General features: G+C 40.1%; 1 protein-coding gene across 2 annotated transcripts in view; it reads left to right on the forward strand.

Annotated features, from left to right (window-relative positions):
* Positions 1-8444, forward strand: part of AGL (amylo-alpha-1, 6-glucosidase, 4-alpha-glucanotransferase) — an 83185-nt gene extending 74741 nt beyond the window's left edge. For both annotated transcript variants that reach the window (XM_011226927.3, XM_019801294.2), the window contains exon 34: positions 5913-8444. In XM_011226927.3, coding sequence (XP_011225229.1) covers positions 5913-6030 — 118 coding nt within the window. In that variant the 3' untranslated portion in view covers positions 6031-8444. The remainder of the gene's footprint in view (positions 1-5912) is intronic.
* The last annotated feature ends 14075 nt before the right edge of the window (positions 8445-22519 follow it).

A 22519-nucleotide genomic window follows, 5' to 3' on the forward strand; every position in this document is an offset into this window, starting at 1 on the left:
AAGTAATATTTATTGAGTACTTGCTGTGTTCCAGGCATTGTTCTAAATGCATTTATATGACATTACTCATTTAATCCAAAAAAACCAAAAAATCCAAAAATAGTTATATAAAATAACTATTATCATTATGATTATCCTATTATTTTTATTATTCACTTCTTCACTCTCTAGGTATGTCACCATGGGCAGGTTACTTGACTTCTCTGGGCCTGATTCCTCATCTGTATAATGGATGTACTGGGATTGTTTTGAGGATTAGTATGTTAGTACATGTCATGTGGACAAGATACTAACTCAGCTATGAGCTATCATTAATTATCTCCATTTTATAAATGAAGCTAAGAAAGTTAAGTAATTTCTACAAATCAAATGGCAAGTAATCTACTGGACCTGTTAACTCCAAGCAGCCTGCTTCACAGGCTATGCTCTTAACTACTACACTATTGTCTCAATTTACTGTTTATCTGGCTTTTCTTCCTGGCACCTAACTATGTTCACTCTCCAAAAATCTGTCCTTAATCTTTTTTTTTTTTTAAACCTACATTTTCTCCTGTATATTTCATCTATCTCATGTCTTCATTCTCTAGCAAATTTTGAATTCTCTCATCAGCTCCACTATTCCTTTTCAACTACCTGATACACTTCTTACCTTGAATGTCTTCCTGCCATCACTCACCTTCTCCCACATACATGATTTTCTTCCCACTGCTGTGACAGTATTACCATTATGCATGCTCTGCGAGCTCAAACATCCCAGGTACTTTTTAATTTTATCTCATTACTTCTCCAGAACATCCAGGTAGTTGTCGGGACTTGATTCTGCTGTATCCTGCCTTCTAGCAGCCCTTCTTTGCACTTGCCCCTGCCTGACTTGTAACTCAGAACCTTTTCTCTGAACTAGGCAGTAGCCTCCATACTTCCAGTCTCCTCTCTCTCCATCTTGTCATATTACCTCAAACAAGATTAATTTGGTTGAAATATAACTCTCACAATTTTAGTCTTATGTTTAAAAACCTTCGGTAATTCCCCATTGCCTACAAGATTAAAACCAAATTCCTTACTGTCCAGTTTTTTCTCAAACTACCTTTCCTTTTTTATTTCTTACCATTTCCTAATAGCTACTTTTGATAGCACAGTAGCTTCAGGTGTGAGCTTTGGGTCCCGATTGGATTTCAGATTTTGTTCTGTGACTTATGCATGACTTTGAGTAAATTCCTTAACCTCTCTGAAATAAATTTCTTTCTCTATATTATGGTAGTATCTCATTATTCTCTGTCAAGATTAAATGAAAAGATATTTCAAAAATACTTGTCCAATTTGAGAAATGGTTTTATCTAAAGTGAATTATTACTCTTCTAATTATCTGTTATGGAATCTGTAGCAATGTCAACAATCTCGTTCTTAATAAGTTGTATTTTCTCTCTTTTTTTTCCTAATCTGCCTGGCCAGAAAGTTTATCCATTTTATTGCTCTTCTTAAAGAACCAGTTTTAGGCTTTACTGATTTTTTTTTTTTTTACTGTTTTTCTGTTTTATTGATTTCTACCCTGCCCTTTATTATTCTCTGCTTCTACTTATTTTAGGTTTAATTTGTGTTTGTCTAGTTTAAGGTAGAAGTTGAGGTCATTGACTACAGGACTTTTCTTCTTATTTAATAAGGGGCTTAGTGCTATAAATTTCCCATTAAATACTAAATCAACAGTATCCCACAAATTCTGGTTTGTTGTGTTTTTATTTTCATTCAGTTGAAAATACTTTCTGCTTTCCCCTTTGATTCTTCTTTGACCCATGGGTTATTTAGAAAGGTGTTATTTTGCTTTCAAATAATGAGGAATTTTCCAGAGATGTTTCTGTTACTGGTTTCAAAGTTAATTCCATTGTAGTCAAGTTGGTTGATAGTATAGTTCCATTTCTCCCTTCCAGGCTTTTGTGCTATTGTTGTCATCTATTTTGCTTTGCATATGTTACAGTTCCCCCACAACATTGTTATTACTTTTTGTTTATGCCATCAGTTTTTTTTTTAAGATATTTAAATAATACAGAGAAAGTCTTATACAACTACTCACATAGTTGCCATTTCCAGTGTTCATCTGTTTGTATCTGTTTCCATCTGGTATCACTTTCTTTTGCCTAAGGAATTCCTCTATCATGTCTTATAGGCAAGCCTGCTCGTGATAAATTCTTTAAGCTCTTATATTGTCAGAAAAGTCTTTATTTTGCCTTTATTTTTGAAAGATATTTTTGTTGTGCATAGAAGTAAAGGTTGACAAGTTTTTTCTTTCAGTGCATTGAAGTGTTACATTGTTTAGTTTTTTTTTAGTTTTTTTTTATTATTATTTTTTAAAGATTTTATTTATTTATTCGACAGAGATACAGACAGCCAGCGAGAGAGGGAACACAAGCAGGGGGAGTGGGAGAGGAAGAAGCAGGCTCACAGCAGAAGAGCCTGATGTGGGGCTCGATCCCATAACGTCGGGATCACGCCCTGAGCCGAAGGCAGACGCTTAACCGCTGTGCCACCCAGGCGCCCCAGTGTTACATTGTTTTGACAGGAAATCTGCTATCATCCTTATATCTAATCTGCTACTATTTCCATTAAGTATATTTTTCATTTTATACATTGTAGTTTTCATCTCTTGAAGTTTGATTTCGGTATTTTTTATATCTTCCATGTCTCTGCTGAATATTTTGAACATATGGATTACAGTTACAGTAACTATTTTAATGTCTTTGTCTGCTAATGAGTATCTGGGTTGGTTTCACTTATGATTATTCCCTTCTTATGGGTTGTATTATCCTACTCTTTACTTGCTAGTGTTTTATTGGATGCCAGGTGTGATTTTTACCTTGCCTGGTATTAGATTTTTTTGTAGCTCTATTTATTCTTGAACTTTGTTTTGAAATGCAGTTATTTGGAAACAGTTTGATCCTTTCAGGTTTTAATTTAAAGCTTTTTCTTCAAGATTTTTAAAGTTTGTTTCTTTGACAGAGAGAGAGAGAGAACACACAAGGATGGGCAGCAACAGAGGGAAAGGAGGAAGCCACTCTCCACTGAGCAGAGAGTCCCATGCAGGGCCCAATCCCAGGACCCTGGGATCATGACCTGAGCCAAAGGCAGAAACTTAACCGACTGAGTCACCCAGGCACCCCTGATTTTAAGCTTTGTTGGGCCTGGCCAGAGCAGCATTTGTTTAGGGCTGATTATTCTCCACTAATGAGTCATGGCCCATCTGAGTTCTCTATCCCATATCCCTAAAATTATGAAGTTTTCAAACCTGGCTTGTGGAAGTAAACACTGTTTCTGACCCTATGTAAACATCAGGTACTATTCTAATTCTTTCAGGTGGTTCTTTCCCCATCCTTCATTAGTTTCCTCTTGTGTACTGACTGATCAGTAGGTGAATACTTGAGTGGAACCCTCTGCATATCTCCAGAGTTCTCTCCTTTTTAGTACTCTGTCCTGAAAATTCTAGCTGCCTGGTTCTTGCTGGACTGTCAGTTCCATTTCTTCAACTTAAGGAGTCTGACAGGCTCTACCTGTATTCCCTTCTATGTTCCAAATCCTGGAAATTCCCTCCATGCTGTAAGGTATGGTAGTCATAGGGCTTCCTTCATTTTTTCCTCATTTCTTAGAAATCACTGTTCTTTGTTGCCTAATACCCAGTATCTTGAAGATTATTGCTTCATATTCCTTGTCCAGGACTTTGTTTCAGGCAGGAGGGAAATACTGTCTGTGCTATTCCATGTTTGTCAGAAGTGTAAGACCTGTGCTTTCTGGCCCAATAAAATGTTATAAGCTCATCTTTTACTTTCCCTGCCCCAGCCTAGGTGGGCAATTCTCTCTCCCTGGTTTGTTTACTTGCTTATTTGTTTGTTTTTTGTGTTCATGAAGAATGTTATTTAAAAGCCCAGATCCGGGGGCACTTGGCTGGCTCAGTCAATAGAGCATGTGACTCTTGATCTTGGGGTTGTGAGTCCAAGCCCCACACTGGGTATAGAGATTACTTTAAAAAAATAAATTATTTAAAAATAAATAATTGTATATATGCATACATACATTAAAAAAAATAATAAAAGGGGCGCGCCTGGGTGGCACAGCAGTTAAGCGTCTGCCTTGGGCTCAGGGCGTGATCCTGGGGTTGTGGGGTCGAGCCCCACATCAGGCTCCTCTGCTATGAGCCGGCTTCTTCCTCTCCCTCTCCCCCTGCTTGTGTTCCCTCTCTCGCTGGCTGTCTCTATCTCTGTCGAATAAATAAATAAAATCTTTAAAAAATAATAATAAAAGCCCAGAGCTAAATACTTGGTGTATTCATTGCTTTGGGAGAGTTATTGTTATTGTGCCTTCCAGTAGCTACAGCTGGGGATTATACATATACATAGATAGATAGCGAGATAGATCTATATCTCCGTGTATTTATCTATCTCTGTATATTGAAAACCTACATTCACACCAGTTCCACTCAGTGTTTAATTTTTTTCTCCCATTTCATATTTGTAATTCCCTTTTCCAACAGTGAGTAAGCTACTCCCCATACTCTGCTATCACTACCAAATGGACGCGGCTCACCCTTTTCTGGCTCTTGGTATGACCTCTTCACCCTTCTTGGGCCTCACAACCCCACACCAGGCCACACTTATGTGTGGATGCCCTCCTTGCACCACTTGGGTTCTAGGACACCCCCACTCTTGGTGTGAACTCTCCTCATACCCCTCAGGCTGTGTCATCCCACCCTGTGCTATCCCTGCTACCCTTCTTTCCTCTCCTCCCCAACTCTGGTCACCGACCTTCTCTGTCCCACCTAATGACTTGAGGAATGAATTTTTCAGAAAGGAAGGGAAAGAACATTTCTTTCTACCAGTAAGGATATGTTCCATGTTCTAGTTCCACATATAATTATGAGCAGCATATCACTGGTTTTGTAAGTTTGTTTTGTCTCTTAACTTCAGTACTGTATTAGTTTGCTAGAGCTGCCATAACTAAGCGCTACAAACTGAGTACTTTAAATATTTTCTGGGGCGCCTGGGTGGCACAGCGGTTGAGCGTCTGCCTTCGGCTCAGGGCGTGATCCCGGCGTTGCGGGATCGAGCCCCACATCAGGCTCCTCCGCTATGGGCCTGCTTCTTCCTCTCCCACTCCCCCTGCTTGTGTTCCCTCTCTCGCTGGCTGTCTCTGTCTCTGTCGAATAAATAAATAAAAAAAAGAAAAAAAAAAGAAAAGAAATATTTTCTTATTGTCTCACAGTTCCAGAGGCCAGAAATTTGAAATCAAGGTGTTGGCAGGGCCACGCACCCTTTGAAGATGCTAGGGAAGGATCTCTCCCAGCTCTCTCTCCCAGCTTTTTTTTCTTTTTTTAAGATTTTATTTATTTAGGGGCGCCTGGGTGGCACAGCAGTTAAGCGCCTGCCTTCAGCTCAGGGTGTGATCCTGGCGTTCTGGGATCGAGCCCCACATCAGGCTCCTCCGCTATGAGCCTGCTTCTTCCTCTCCCACTCCCCCTGCTTGTGTTCCCTCTCTCGCTGGCTGTCTCTATCTCTGTCAAATAAATAAAGAAAATCTTTAAAAAAAAAAAGATTTTATTTATTTATGTGAGAGACTACAAGCACGAGCTGGGGGAGGGGTAGGAGAGAGGGAGAAGCAGACTCCTTGCCAAGCAGGGAGCCCGATGCAGGGTTCAATCCCAGGACCGCGGGATCATGACCTGAGCTGAAGGCAGACACTTAACCAACTGATTTCAATCTAAATTCTTTATACATAGATTATTAGGATATCCTGTTTTATTTTGTAGCAAATGACTATATATGATTGTTTTTCTAAACTAGAAGGAAAAAGTGCCAAGTGTATTGCCTATTATGTTAATCCAAACAAGATATGTGTTATATTATATCTCGTAAAATGTCTTTTCTTTTTTTAAGATCCCCTTGGAAAGGACTTCCTGAACTGACCAATGAGAATGGCCAATACTGTCCTTTCAGCTGTGAAACACAAGCCTGGTCAATCGCTACTGTTCTTGAAACACTCTATGACTTATAGTTGATTCATGGATATGATTAAGTATGCAATCACTTATATTATGGAATGCAAGGTCAAAATATAATGTGAATGTTTTATATGCACAGGCTTGAGTCATTTTAAAAATCTCATTCATAGGATCTTGATGCCTAATTAGGTAAGACTTTAAAAGCATTGATCTTTCTTTTGTTTTTTCTAATGTGCAGACGTAGCTTTTGATTTGAATCAGAAAGGAAAGCTAGCATAACCAAAAGGATGATTTCCTTTTGAATTCAGGAAGTATTCTTGAAATGCCTAGAAATAGAGTTTGAAATCCAGAGTATGAAAAAGAAAAATCATGTAATCCACTGTACATAAGTGAAAATGAAATATGAGAATGTAATAATGAGAGAAATGGAAAAATATCTTTAAATCATGGTATTATATTTTCTTTAGTAATAATACATACTGAATATGCTATAGTTAAGTAATGTTCTCACCTTTTACTGTGTTATTCCTAGTACCTTCCACACTGCATTTGATAAATATTAACTAAATATTGAATCATGGAAGTGTCCATCTACAATGTTATGTTCAGAAATGGAGCACAGATGTTCCTTGTGTGCTTTTATTTCACTAATATATTAATGTTTTTTAATATGATGAATGCCATAATTTGCTTATGTTAATGATTCATACATAGATGTATGAGAAAACACAAGCTTTTAAGAATTTATTTCCTAAAAACAGTTTTGTAAAATTAATCTAGAGTTCCTGTTTCCTACTATGAGATGGTTTACATTCTCAAAGTGCACATTGCTGGTCATATTTATGAGAACTTTGAAGAAAAACGTGCTAAATTAACTTTCTAAAACTTGATTATTTTTAGTTTGTGTGTAAAAGCCTATTGATAGGTCATAGATGCTAGTTTCCTATAACTAAAACCTACATTGAAAAGCTTAATATTGGAATAATCAATATAATAAAAATATATGAATTTAGTAGTTATCTTGAACTCAGTAGAATCATTTAAAAAGTTTTTCATGACCTTAATTCTGAAAAGTCATAAGAGGAAAAAGGTGTTTAACATTTATGTGAGTTAATATATTTGAATAATACTTATTCTCTAGATGGAATTTTTTTTATTGTTTTACTGTTTTTGTCTCAAAACACTTAAGTAAGATCATTATACTTTCAGCTGAAAGAAAATAGTTGCAAAAATCCTTTTGTTACTATTTTAATATTATTCAGTGGTATATTTATAGTTCATAAAATAATGGCACAGTAACACTTTTCTCAGTTAAAGTTCACATACCCAACCATCTTAAGTATGAATAAGAAATAAAAATAAGAAAAGCAAGTAAACTAAAACTTCTGGGTAGCAAAAGTATATGAATACTTTAAGATGTCAAATTCCCACACTCAAAAGCTCTTGCAACTTAATGTGTTCTGCACACCCTTCTTCACAGCTGACCCTACTCTGGAAATAGTCTTAACTAGCTTATTTTTTGGTTTCCCAACTGAAAGCAGATTAAATCCTACAAATTTAAGGACAGTTATGATAGTCATCTGATCACTATCTATAAACACATTGGTCTCCAAATGTCCCTTCCTTCTTCATTGCTCAATGTATAAATATCTCTAACCTTTGCAGTTACAGGGAATGACCTTCCTTGAGAGAGTGAACCATTAGTCATCAAAGGTTTTTGCAGTTATGTTGCTGTACCTTAACTTATTATATTAAAGGTGGTAAGAAAAATAACTGAAAACCAGTGTATTTAATGAAATCAAGTAATAGCTGATAGTTAAATGGGATGGATGGATGGATAGGTAGGTAGGTAGGTAGGTAGGTAGGTAGATAACAAGTTGAGAATTTCTAAAACATAGCCATATTGGGTTTTAGGGCAATTACCCACCTCAGTAATTTTTAAGAATATCATGTTGTACTAAAAAATTAAGTGTTTGATATTCCAATAAGGAATATTAAGGAAAGAACATTGTGATTATCTGCATGGTCTATTTTTAAAGTTTAAGAAGGCATGTTAGACATTATTTCATCAAAGGTAGTTAAAATAACAGTTTTAGACTTTAGAGGGATAAATGTCATTTGACTGAAGAACATTTAAATAGAATGCTTCATTCCTGAGTGATGTTGGATGAGGTACCATTATATTTCATTTTGATGATGGTTCTGTGCCTTGGCTCTTCACTAATCCAGATCAGTCTTACTCTTTAACATGAGAAGTAAGTTTGCCAGTATATCCAGTATGCTGTGATAATTTAATAAGTTTCAAAGATAGTTGAGGAAACATGAGACCTGTCATCGTATCTGTGGACATTATAATCTAGTGAATTGTAATCCATTTCCAAATGTCTTCAACTGCTATATCTGGTAAGAAAATGTCATTTTTATGTCTGTGTGCCAAGAAAATAAAAATCTTTTCTAAAGGACCATATTTAATTTCATTTCATTATTTACCAATTAACTAATCTGTTGACGCCTACCATTTTTTCGGGGCTTGCTTATTTGGGGTATTTATTTTTTTGCGGGATGTGAGAGGGCCAAAAGAAGAGGAAGAATTTTAGGCTATTTGGTAATTTATTTAATAACCATGTTGAAATTAGGAGCAAAATAAACTTTTGATATATAATTAGATCTGTTCGCAAGTATACACTCCCCTGGTATTTCTTGAAACCTTTTCCTCTACCACGAATTTTTTATTTACCTTTCATCAACTTGCTAAAGGCAAATACTACGGGCCAGAAGAGATACAAGGCAGATGTATGCCTCCTAAAAGTGGCCATGAAGTTTGTTTCACATGTTTTTTTAATTTTTTTAAGATTTTTAAAAATTTATTCATATGAGAGAGAGACAGAGCACAAACAGGGAAAGGCAGAAGCAGACTCCCGGCTATGCTGGGAGTCTGACATGGGACTGGATCCCAGCACCTGGGATCATGACCTAAGCTGAAGGCAGATGCTTAACCATCTGAGCCACCTAGGTGCCTCTCACATTTTTTTTTTAAAGAAGATTTATTTATTTATTTGCGAGAGAGTGAGCAGGGGGAGGGGCAAAGGGAGAGGTAGAGAGAGAATCTCAAGCGGACTCCCTGCTGAGCATGGAACCCAAAGGGGGGCTCGATCCCAGGACCGTGAGATGATGACCTGATCTGGATGCTTAACTGACTGAGCCACCCAGGCACCCCATTCCACTTTTTTTTTTAATTATAGAATAAAGTAACATCAAATGAACAAAGTTGATCCATTTAGTCTTTGCCTTTAATTAGTGTTGGTTCATTTTTACTGAAGATCATTATCTTTATCTTCAGATAGAAAGTAATAACCTGGAAATCCAAACTTCTATCAGTTTTTATGAGTGAATTTGTCAAATTTGACAAACTTATTTATAGAGATCCTCAATGTGCCAAAATAATAAACTCAAGCAAGTTGTTTAGTTTGTTTTTTCCATTTGTATAAGCTTTGAATTATTGATACTGATACTGTATCATTTTGATTACAATTTTTCCCTAATATTTGCCTTGTTATTTTAGTTAGAGGTTTTTTTGTTTAATTTACAAATGCTTTTAATTTTTCTTTCAATTTTATTTTTTTCTAATCAAATCTCGTTTATCCTTGTGAACTCTTCTATCTCTTCAAAATTTAATCAGCATCATTCAATAATTTAATAAATTTTTTCTTCTGATTTAATATTTGTGTTTTATAGCAGTATCCAGCAATGCGGTGAGACATTACTTCGGTTTTTTCCAAACTGTTATATTCCAAACTCATGAATTGAATATGACTTACAGTAATTCATTTTTTCAATTATTTAATTTCTGGGATATACTATTGAAGTTATTTGTGTCTGTTTACTCATTTAACTATTATAATATTTTGTTTTAATATTTTTAGAGCTATTTCTTACCAAATTCCTACTCTCCTTCTTTGGAATCCTGTTTTATATACCACCCTTTGTTCTTTTTAAGTACTTTTACATATCCAAAAAGTATTCTCTTACTGTTTTTACTACAGTTATATTCACACTGTAAATTAATGTGATAAGAACTGCCATTTACTGTATTTAATCTCATCTAAGAACATAGGCTTTCTCCATTTATTCAAAAAAAATTTTAGCTTGCTGAAATTCTTCCTAATTCTTATCTTTTTGGTTGGTATTATATATGTAATCCATTTTGGTTCAACTTAATAGCCAATTAGTTGGAATAAAAAATTCAGACTTAATAAGCATTTTTGAGCCCCTACCATGTAATAGTCAATTTTATACTAAATGTATTATATCCATTTTATAAATGAGAACATTGCTGAAGTGTCTTGCCCTAAGTCACACAACATACAAATTACAGAACCAAGACTCAATTCCTGGTCTTCTTACTACAAATCGTCTCTCAAAGATCCTCAGAATTGCAGTTTTCTGTCCTTGTCCTCACATTTCTTGCCGTCATCCATCCATAAGTCAAGCATGGCTATTATCAGTTGCCATTTGATTACAGAAAGCATTAGATCTTGTTCTGCTTGGGTCTAAACATAATCCCATATCACCTGGTCAAAATGCTGTGTCCACAGCCATCTGCCTTAGTAAGATAACTAACTGATCTATTCTTGGCTACATATTCAGACCCCAAGTGCCAAGCATGGGTTAGGTTACACAACGTGAATACATTTACAAATATAAGCGTCCTATCAAGGTGAGGCAGAAGAAAGTCAGAGACAATAAAGGATAAGAATGGTTAAGAGAGGAGCACCTGGGTTGGTTGGTTAAGTGTCTGCCTTCTGCTCGGGTCATGATCCCAGCCAGGGTCCTGGGATCAAGCCCCGTGTGGAGCTTCCTCGGGGAGCCTGCTTCTCCTTCTCCTTCTGCCCCTCCTCCTGCTTGTGCTCTCTCTCGCTCACTCTGTCTCTCTCATGAATAAATAAAATCTTTAAAAAAAAAAATGTTAAGAGATGGCCAACTGTTGGGATGCCTGGGTGGCTCAGTCTGTTAAGCACCTGCCTTTGGCTCAGGTCATGATCCCAGGGTCCTGGGATCGAGCCCCACCTCGGGCTCCCTGCTCAGCAGGGAGCCTGCTTCTCCCTCTCCCTCTCCCTCTGCCCCATCCCCTACTTGTGCACACTTGCTCTCTCTCTCTGTCAAATAAATAAAATATTTAAAAAAATTTTTTTTTAATTAAAAAAAAAGAGCTGACCAACCATCGAAGTTGCTACAGGAGAATTTTGGTAAGAAGTTAAGATTCACCCCCAGGCACGGAGAATACAAAAGGAAGCAAGTTTTATCTATGGAAGTTCACTAGCAGATACTGGCACTTCATTCTGCAAATGTTTACCGCTAACCTTTGTTGTAACTGATACATTTTGAAAGTGCAAAACTAAGCACGGAGTCTTCTTAGATGGCTTATAATCATACATAAAAAAACGATTTATCTTGACTACTACATCACATTTGATAGACCACAAAGCCTCACTTTTACCTGACTAGGTTCTCATCTATTCCCCTCTTTCTGTCTGCACTCTTGTCCTTAGACTAATATAATAATGATTTCTTAGTTGGTCACAACTTACTTTATCCCTCATAGAACTGTGAGGGAAAACCTCTCTTGAACACTGATTCTAACCCATCACTGCACAGAGGACATTTGGGATCCTCTATAATCTGGCCCATTCCATCTCCAGTCTTGGTATGAGGACACTTCACTCTTTCCAAAGCTGATTACTTGCCTCTCTGAGCCTTTGTTTCTTCAACTGTACAAAACAAGAAGGATGGTAATACCTACACTGCAGGGCAGTAAACGTTCATGAAGGTGACCCATAGTATATCAGGATTAAGTTTGATGGCATGTGACAGAACCCAAGTCACAGTGGTCTAAGTGAGACTGAGGTGCAGGGGTGTGCATTCCAAGGCTGATACACAGGTTCCATAGTCAACACAGGAACCAAAGTAGCAACTAATGGACAAAGAATATTATTACCACGTCCCAGGTACAATTTTTAATGTGAGATCATTGTCTCCCAGATGTGAGCAGAGGTGTACAATAATCTATTCATTTATATTTTTTTGGTTGTTCTTTTTTAAGATTTTATTTATTTATTCATTCATTCATTCATTTGCTTGTGAAAGAGAGAGCACAAGCAGGGGGAGCAGCAGGCAGAGACAAAAGCAGGCAGAGGGAGAAACAGGCTTCCCACTGAGCAAAGATCATGACCTGAGCTGAAGGCAGACGCTGATACACACAGGTGCCACCCCCCTTTTTTTATATTTTAATTTTTTTTTTATTTTTGCCAGATTCTTAAAGTTATGTTTAACTTAAAAAGGGAGGCTTCCGAGAGCCATTCTGCAAATTCACTGAAGAGGAATGTACACCATGCAGGAGTGGCCTGTCAGTGCTGCGGACTGCTGAGGGCGGCTCTGGACGCTGGGCAAGTTCCGGCGAGCGCCACCAGAGGGCAGTGTGTGCTCAGCTCCGAGCCCGACTCACCCCGACAGCCCTGTGAAGTAGGAGCAGTTCCCTCCCGCTGGAGGAACCACCCCTTTTACCCCAACCTCGGACCTTTGCCCGCCGAAATCAGGGTTATATCCTTTCCTTAAAGTCCGTAATAAATCTAACTTTACAGAAAGTTTAATATAAATTATAAGATATGGACTTTTTTCCTTTTATAAATGGAGCTTCGCTTTCCTTTTGGATCAATAGTGAGCGTAATTATGTCTTCTCTGCCTTGTCACTCTTTTTATCAGCCTTTCCAAATACTCCCAATCACAGTTTCCTATTGCGATTAGTGACATTACCCTGGAAAGGAGTTAACTGATTCTGAAAGAAATGCGATGACTTTTTAACAAATCACTCAGTGCCAATTATTACAAAATCTTCACGTTTACATTCATGATGTCATGGTAATTTCTCCAGTTGTGTCGTCTCTTTATCAGTAAATTCATTAGTGCATCTTTATAGAAAAGAAATCCCTTCTTGTGGTAACCATTTCTCAATATATATGTATAGCAAATCATCACACCGTCCACCTTAAGCTTACACAATGTTGTATGTCAATTACCACAGAATAAAGCTAGGGGGGGAAATGAAACCAAGACCCCAAACCCAAAATTAAATACAAATTATTTTAACGATGGATAGGTTGAAGTTCATGAGAAAATTGAAGAGTTTTTTTTTTTTTTCAACCAGTAAAGAGATTTTAATTTCATTTTAGTAATAGTATGGGAGAAACAAGAAACACCTTTGCGGAAAGCCTCTTTGGATAACAGAGCCTACTACAGTATTAAAAGGTAAGGTATTTCTACATAGCCAATTTGGGTCAGGAAGATCAGATTCCCACTGCCCTCAAATTATTTCCTATGTAGGGTGGATAGGAAATTGAGTAGAGACGTGGGAGACATTTCCTCATTGCAAAGTATTTGAAGTTGAAGAGGTTGAAAGGCAAGCTGTGTTTTCTCTCCACTGTAAAATGTCTCAGCATCTTGATGACTCTTTTAAGTTTAATCTTTTCCCTGTAGTTCACAAGGTAACGCAGTCATGTCCTATTTTGTTCTCAGCAAATTTTGGGTGAAGCCTCTCCTACTAAACTCAGAGACTTTCAGGGCACAAGTGTCTAGAATTTTGTTTTTTAATATGAGACATGACCAAACTTAAAATATGACAGTTTATTATTAAGAAGAGAGATCCATAACCTTGGTCCTTTCTTTCCCGGAAGCATTCTTAAAACTGGCATTTTAAACCTTTTCAAACAAGTTGTAAAGGGAGAATTAGGATAACATTCATTTCTGTTTGTTATCAGAAGAAAAGAAAAAGATCCTGTATGTGTTTGAAGGGGTTTTGTTGGTTTGTTTTCTCCTCAAAATGATCACAAATTCCTCCTGAATGTCCTGGTTTCTAGTCAAAGTTAGTGTTTTTGAATAATGAAAGTGAAGAAACTTCAGGTCTAGCATTACTTTCATATTCATGACCCAGAGACTCCTATGTAAAAGAAAACAATTGTGAATATGGCTTGGCTTATCCAGAGAATTCCCTCCTCCTCTTTTCTTCTGAATTTGGGATCTCAGGTCATTATGATTCAAAATCCTGAGAGTGGAAAAAAGAGAAGCTCTAGAGGTTAAGCTGATCTGCACAATGAAGAGCTGGAGAGAATTGGGAAAGGAAAGAAATAGGGGAGTCAATGAAAAAGGTGATGTGGGGTCCAGTGCCCACCCATACTGCAACTGTTCCCTGCTTAGGTGACCATTTCTGTCCTCTCTCAGTTGAGTCTTGCTCTGAAGGATGATCCCTCAGGTCAAGTGTACAGAAATCTTTTCCTGAAGTAAGATGAAATTCACAAGTCATGTTCAAACTCATGTTTAACCCTGACTTCTAGCAAGCACTGCTACAAAAAATGCTGACAATTCAGTTTATCTTCCTTCAAAACACCTCTTAACGCTCTCCAGTGGAGATATTAACTTTACCAAGGAGTAATCAACTAAAGAGAGGAGACTTCGAGGAATGTTTATGGTCACAAAATAATTCAGAAAGTATAAAGTTTGGCACACACAAATAGAGAGCCGAGAGTTCAAATGAAGGAAGGATGGTAATCATCTTCCCAGTTCACCAGGAGCTGGAAGAAAAAATGAATCCTGGAAAACAGTAACCAGGATACGGTTCAAGATGGTAGACAACATTTGCACCTTGGCCTTCCTCCTCTCCGCAGACCAGGGCTACTCAGAAGGCTCCACAAACCAGTGTAGGGAAACGAACTGTGTATTACAGGTCTACAGAGAAAGAAATACAGAAATTGAGTACAGGCACTTAGAAAATTGTGTAGCAGTCTGGAATTGCCTTGCAGAGGAAAATTACCCAAGAACAGGCCCAGGCCAGGAGGCCCCAGAAGATGGAGAGTTCCTAACAATAAGCTAGAGGTAACCAGGAGCCCCAGCTGGGAGCAAAAGATAACCAGCCCTTTCAGCTTCCAAACAAGCTTCATACTACAAGCTGTTCCTGCCTAAAGCAGCCCCCCGCCCCCGCCAACCCCACCTACCAGCAATCAGCACAGCCCTCCAAACCTGGCCTGTTGTGCTCCCCTATAAAACCTCTGTAACCCCATTACCCTGGACCCAGAATTTCCAACAGGAGCTCATCTGGGTCCGCTGGCGTAAAATAAACCCAAGTTTTCCTACTTCTCTGAGTGTTACTTGGTCTCCCACCAGTCTGATTTTTATTTTTCCGCAACAGCCTGATCAGGTTGATTTTTTTTAAAGATTTTATTTATGTATTTATTTGAGAGAGAGAGGTAGCACTCAAGGAGGGAAAGGGACAAGCAGGCTCCCCGCTGAGTGTGGAGTCCAACACAGGGCTTGCTCTCCTGACCCTGAGATCCTGACCTGAGCTGAAACCAAGAGTCGGACACTTAACCAACTGAGCCACCCAACTTTTTATTTTATTTTACCAAAAGCATCAGTCCAAAATGATTTTGGGGGGAAAGGATTGGTCCTTCACTGGGATCATTTGAGAAGCTCTGCCCTAGACTCCACTAAGAGGAGGTTCAAAAGTACCAGGGCTTACCTAACATGACAGTGGCTCTCCACCTTCAGGGTCTTAGAGCTTCCCAGGAACAAACTCTTCCTAAAAGTGGAGGATCTGGTTCAATGAACTTGACTCAGTAAGAATTGAGAAGAACCTTTGCCATTAGAGGGGAGCAGCATTTTGAGAACTTTTCAGTGTTGTCAATCGACTCAATTTCCATTTTTCTCCATGGGTATGTAAGTCTGAGTCCTAGAGAGAGACAAGGCTGTGAGAAATGATTTGTCCTAAACGTCTTCACCCTCACAAGCAGCACTGACTGGAGACTCCCTCTAAATACAGATAAAACAAGGGAGGAAGAGGCAGCGCATTCCTCACTGCAGACCTGTTCGCTCAGTTTGCGCCTAGTACCTGCCCCGTTTCAATAGGGGGTGGAGAGGGCGCCTGGCTGGCTCAGTCCTACCTGCCCCGTTTCAATAGGGGTGGAGAGGGCGCCTGGCTGGCTCAGTCCGTAGAGCAGGAGACTCTTGATCTCGGGGTCACAGAGCTTACTTTTAAAGATAAACGAATTAAGTAATTAAAAATTCAAAATAAGTAAGAGGTGGAGGGCCTGGAGCACCTGATTGTGTTTCTACCGCTGGCAGGTGGTAGTGGCACTGGGAGAGGGTGTGAGGTTTGTACAGCAGCGACAGCCTCCCTTCGAGGTGAACCTACAATTGAGAGCATGAGCAGGAAGGAGATCACGTAACAGCTGTTGCAGCAACAAGTGAAGTGACCTTGTTCATGAGAAATGGATGTCAGCAAAATCAAGGGTGAGCATATGTGCGTGCAGGGGGAGGGTGCAGGCACACACATGTGTGCGAGGTGTGTAGCTGTCTGCAGAGCTTGCAGTCGCAAGGGGATGCAAAACCCCTAAAAATCTGAGCTGTCTCTCTTAAGACATGGAGTACATGGGGGGAAGAGAAACCCCATATAGGAGACTGAAAAGGAGCAAAGGAATCATCAGAGAAATAGGAAAAGATGAGAGACTGGTGTTGTGGAAACCAGGAGAACATAGATAAAGTAACACTTAGCAAAGAGGGAGAGGAAGTGTCTGTGGCTTGTCCGAACCCAAGCATAAGCAGGCTGGTGAAGAGCTACAACAGATGGAAATTCAGGGTGACCTCTCGGAGGAGGTGGGAGTTCTATGCCTCACCCAGTGGAATGTAGAGCTCGCCTGGCACCGGGGGCTCACCTGTGGAGGCCTCCTTTAAGATGACTTGTGTCTGGGGGCGCCTGGGTGGCACAGCAGTTAAGCGTCTGCCTTCAGCTCAGGGCGCGATCCCGGCGTTATGGGATCGAGCCCCACATCAGGCTCTTCTGCTATGAGCCTGCTTCTTCCTCTCCCACTCCCCCTGCTTCTTCCTCTCCCACTCCCTGCTTGTGTTCCCTCTCTCGCTGGCTGTCTCTATCTCTGTCGCATAAATAAATAAAATCTTTAAAAAAAAAAAAAAGATGACTTGTGTCTGGGGGCACCTGGGAAGCTCAGGCGGTTGAGCATCCAACTCTGGATTTCAAGCTGAGGTCTTGATCTCAGAGTGGTGAGTTTGAGCCCCACATTGGGCTCCACGCTGGGCATGGAGACTCGGGGGGAAAAAAAAGATGACTTGTTCCTACAGGCAGTGGGGCAGTGCCTAACGGGTGCCCCTCTCAGCCTCCAGCCCCTGCCCGTTGAAAATTTTTTTTTAAGATTTTATTTATTTACTTGTTAGATTCTGAGACAGAGAGAACACAAGCAGGGGGAGCAGCAGACTCCCCGCTGAGCACCTGGGGATCATGACCTGAGCTGAACGCAGATGCCTAACCGTCTGAGCCACTCAGGCGTGCCTGCCCATTGATCCCGGGAATTCTAGCCCAGCGCTGTGCTGTAGAACTCAGCAGGGACGGGAATACCCCAGACTGTGCTATCCAGTGAGAGCCACTAGCTACATGTGGCCGTTGAGCCCTCATAATGTGGCTAGGGTGACTAAGGAAAGTGGATTTCCGATTTGATTTAAGGTTAGTTCAAAGAGCAGCAGATGAGTAGTGGCTCATACTGGCTGTGCAGGTTTAGACTGATAGTCTCCTGCATCCGTCGCACCTGTGTTCCCCCTGTATGCCCACACTGAGCTGCCTGGAGGCTCAGAAAGGACAGGGTCTCGGCAGAAGAGTGAGAGGTGTAGAGGAGAAAGGCCAGTGGACACCTGAGCCCAGAACCTGCCTGCTTCAGGCTGCGTCGGCCCAGGCTTGGCAGCACAAATTCCATGGTGTGGGTTTCCAACTGCCCGTCCGGCTGAATGACCTCTGTCAAGGCCACCTTTTGAGCCTGGAGCTGACTCAGCGGGCAGCTTCTGGGCCCCTGCTTGAGATCCAACCCTGACCCCAACAAAAGGAAAAAAAAAGAGAGAGAGAGATCAAATGTGATAAGCATCTACTGAATTTAACAAAATTGAGATCACTGGTGACCTGGCTGAGAACAATTTTGATCATATGTTTGGTTAAAAGTCCCACTAGAGTATCTGAGTGGTAAACAAGAAACAAAGAAGTAGAAACATTAAGTGTAGATTACTATTCTTTCAAACAGTTGATAGCTAAGCAAAGAAGAGATCGGGGGCACCTGGGTTAAGCCGAAGACAGATGCTTAACTGACGGAGCCACCCAGGCGCCCCTGCCTTAGTGTTTCATGGATGAGTGATGGAGTGATTTACGGTTAAACTCATTTTGCAAGCAGGGAAAGTCTCAGTCGGATAGCCGAACATTATATTTTATTTCCCTATGAGTAGCTAGTGTATTAGGGCTCTCCAGAAAAACAGAACCATACCATATATACAGAGAGAGAGAGAGGGACAGAGAGAAATAAGAGGATAAGAGGGGGTTCATTATAGGAATTGGCTCACACTGGGGCACCTGGCCTGGGGTCAGTTAAGCATCTGCCTTCAGCTCAGGTCATGATCCCTGGATTCTGGGAGTCTGCTTCTCCCTCTCCTGCTGCTCCCCCTGCTTATGCTGTCAAGTAAATAAATAAAATCTTAAAAAAAAAAAAAAAAAAGAATTGGCTCACACAATTACGGAGGCCAAGAAGACCCATGGTCTGCCATCTGCAATCTGAAGAACCAGGAAAGCTGGTGGTACAATTCAGTCTGAGTCCAAAGACTTTAGAACCAAAGGAGATGATGTAAAAGCAGACCTGAGTCCCAAAGCCTGTGAGAATCAGAAACTGTGAGGTCTGAGCATGGGAGATGGATCTCTCAACTCAAGCAGAGAGCTAATCCACTCTACCTTTTTCTTTTTATTCTATTGTGCCCTCAAAGGATTAGGTGACTCCCACCGACCCAGCCCACCCACTGTTTTACTCTGTTCACCAATTCAAATGCTAATCTTTTCTGGAAACACTCTCACAAACAGAGAAAAAACATACTAGCTATCTGAGCATTTTAGCCCAGTCAGGGTGACACGGGAAATTCACCAGCACACGTAGTTTCAGGGGGAAAACAGTTCAAATCTCAGCTCATCAATCATGAGACAAAGAACAAGGTATAGGAAGGTCTAGTTTGGCTTTCTCAGCAGATTCATGAAAAAAAGGGAAAGGTATGCATTTGGCCTTGTCGCAGATAAATAGTAGAGTTATACTCAAGTCTTACAGGGGTCGTGAGAAAGTGTGGACAGTGAGTCTTACCTAAGTCATATGGAGAAGGGTATTTCTTTGCCGTAAGCCCTTTCCTGGAACACAGAAGATTGGTGTGCGAGGAGGGGGGGAGGTCTTAACTCTTGCTGTTCTCCAAGGGCACAAGGCTCAGGTGAAGTTCAAAAGGTCAGTCTTTTGTTCAAGATGAATGAACTTTTGCTCAACCACTCAGAAGTGTGAAGAAATTCCTAAGTGGAGCCAAGTAGGGTCCAAGAAAAATAATCTCTTAAAATACCTATTTGGTACTGATTCTATAAAATCAGTTGAACCATTTATGGAGAGGTCATGGAAAAGGTCAGTGGTTTTAAAGTCCTGGACATCAGATATCTTTTAAAGAGGAATGCCTGGAATGAAAAAAGGAAACATGAATGTGAAAGTCTGTACGAAAGTAAATAGCCTCAGGAGCTGGACCCGAGGGTAGACCAGTCCAGTGTATTCCAAGAAGTTGGTGGAGCACCACCTACCGAGTTCCTTGAAGCTAAGGTGTTGATAATCTTGATGATATTGTCCACGGGTTTGGTTGCCTCTCATGTAAGAGCAGGCATAACTCAGTATCTCGCCTAGGTTCCTTTCTGGCCCAGACAGTAGCTTGTCCAGGGAGAAATCCAACCCTGCATGGTCTATTATGGTGGTAAGTCCTTGACCCCTTCAAGGTTTAGTTGAAGTCGCTTGGACTTTAGCTCACAGGGCTTCTTCAGATCCTGGAGGGAAAGGCCTTTGCAGCACACGAAAGTGGTATGGGTGGTCTTTTAGTTCTTGAACATACTGAATCAGGCAGGAGGCAGAAAATTTCAAAAACTTTGTTGAGAAAGTTGTAGCCAGATATTGAAGGAATCTGGAAGAACGGAACATTGGTAAGTGTTAATGATCTCTGTGCAAGCTAATAGGATCCATCCAGTCCAAATTGCAGGTAGGTACCCAAAATGGTTTTTCCACAAGCAGGGAGAATTCATTTAAATCTCCACCAGAGAAGACAGTCTACGTATCTATCAACTACATGCAGTTACAAAGTGTGCCAATAGGGTGAAGACAATGAACAGGGCTAGAGTCTGCAAACTTCAACTGTTGCTAATTTGGGATTAGAGTTGGAAGAGTGTGCTATAGTTTTCCACTGACACCAAATTTCTCTCTACAATCATTCTCCTTTTAATCAAAGATAGTCAAAAAGAGACGCCAGGGTGGCTCAGTCAGTTAAGCGTCTGCCTTTGGCTCAGGTCATGATCCCAGGGTTCTGGGAATGAGTCCCACATCAGGCTTCCTACTCAGCGGGAAGCCTGCTTCTCCCTCTCCCTTTGCCCCTCCCCTCACTCCTGTGCTCTCTTTCCCTCTCTCTCCCTCTCTCTCTCAAAAATAAACAAATAAATAAAAATTTTTTTAAATCTTTAATAAATAAATAAATAAAAGCCTCCTGAGCCAAGCCAAGAACTTGCCATCAGATTTCATCTGTGGTAACTATAAATTCGGGTAAACTTCTCAGATTCCCTAAAATACCATAAGGTTCCTAAGCCTGCAAGGAAGTGACCTTCATTATTCACCCTGTAAGCCACATACCAGTCTAGTTTTCCTAAGCATGCTTTGTAAGCATTAGTGTCATAAAATTAACCATAATTCCTTAAAAGTGGTCATATCTGATTAAATGGGCATTGTTCTCAAATAGGACATTCCAGACAAGGCCTTGGTTGCACAACTAATGTTTTCAATTAAGTCCTATTAACGAAGAGGACAAACTCTTACTGAAATTGTGCAAATACTATATTGTCATGAAAATAAGAATACTCAATAAGAATTTTCAAATTCTGGAGGGGTCAGGCAGGGAGAAAAAGATAAAGGTTTCTGTTTACGACAGCAGGGTTTACTTAATTATTTTGAGTTATAAATAGCTTAAGAGGAAAAAGAAAGGGATTCCTTATATCCAGAACATCTAACATTAATATCAACAATATTCCAAACAAAACCCACAATTACGCTTACGTTAGTTTATTCAGTCCCATATAATTAATTCTTGTACCTACTCCACCTTGGGTTAACAGTCTCAGGAACCTACCTATTTCTGGGCTTGAGTTCTGGAAATCCTAACTCAATCCACTGGTATGGACTCATGTTTAAGCAAACCCATCAGAAGCCTGTCCCAAGAGTACCTGAGCACAGAGTCCTGAGACTGTCTATCTTGGTGATACACTCTGGGAGTACAAAAAACTATCTGTACATTGATGTAGGAAAGATGTTAAGGTTTGAAGCCAACGGCCAAGAAAGAATTATTGAGACATCTTTAGTGCAAAAAGGGTCTTATTAAAGCATGGGGACAGGACTTGTGGGCAGAAAGAGCTGCGCTGGGGTCGTGAGTGCCCATTATATACTTTTCAGTTGGGAGAGGGTTAGGGATAGTGTAAGCCTCCCAGGTATTTTGGAAACAAGGTTTCCAGGATCCTGAGGGGGCTAGCTATTGTTGGGAAAGGTCATTTATTATTGTTTAGTAAAACCTCAGGCATGAGACCCCTCAGATGTATAATAGTGGGTCATACGGTTGGAGAATGATTACCAACATTATTTTTTTTTAAGATTTTATTTATTTATTTGACAGAGAAGGGGAGAGAGAGAGAAAGAGTGAAAGCGGGGGAGAGAGAGAGAGAGAGCACAACAGGGGGAGTGGTAGGCAGAGGGAGAAGCAGGCTCTCCACTGAGCCTGATGCGGGACTGGATCCCAGGACCCCGGGATCATGACCTGAGCCGAAGGCAGATGCCTAACTGACTGAGCCACCCAGGTGCCCCCAACGTGAATCTTGGGGGATAGAGATAAAGAAAGTTTCCAAAGGAATTTTTATATGTTTAAGCAAACTTACAGGGTCCTGGGGATTGGACTATGATTGCCTTTTGCCCCTTAGCAAAGTATCAACTTCAAGGCAGTTGAGTCCCTAGAAGAATGTCACTCTGCATGCTTCAAGGACTTGTCAGTGGGCTGTAGGTAGTAAGGAAATGTAATAATTTTTCTTCTGCCTTTGTTTCTCACATCATAGATAGATGACAAAAAATTAAAAATGGCTACAATTAACTTATTACTGATAGTTTTCAGAAGGAAAAGAGCTGATGAGTTCATTATAAGAATAATGACACTGGCAAAGAAGGCTGTTTCTGTGACATGCGAAACAAAATAAAGTCAATCCAAAAAAGTTTAGATAAATCTCTACGAACATGATGATTAATTTTATTTTCGAGAACAATGTGGGGCATCTCATTGATGGCTCCGTTGGAAGATCATGTGACGCTTGATCTCAGGGTCATGAGTTCAAGCCCCACGTTGGATATAGAGATTACTAAA

The sequence above is a fragment of the Ailuropoda melanoleuca genome, chromosome 2, assembly GCF_002007445.2.
Source record: "Ailuropoda melanoleuca isolate Jingjing chromosome 2, ASM200744v2, whole genome shotgun sequence".
Classification (NCBI taxonomy): domain Eukaryota; kingdom Metazoa; phylum Chordata; class Mammalia; order Carnivora; family Ursidae; genus Ailuropoda; species Ailuropoda melanoleuca.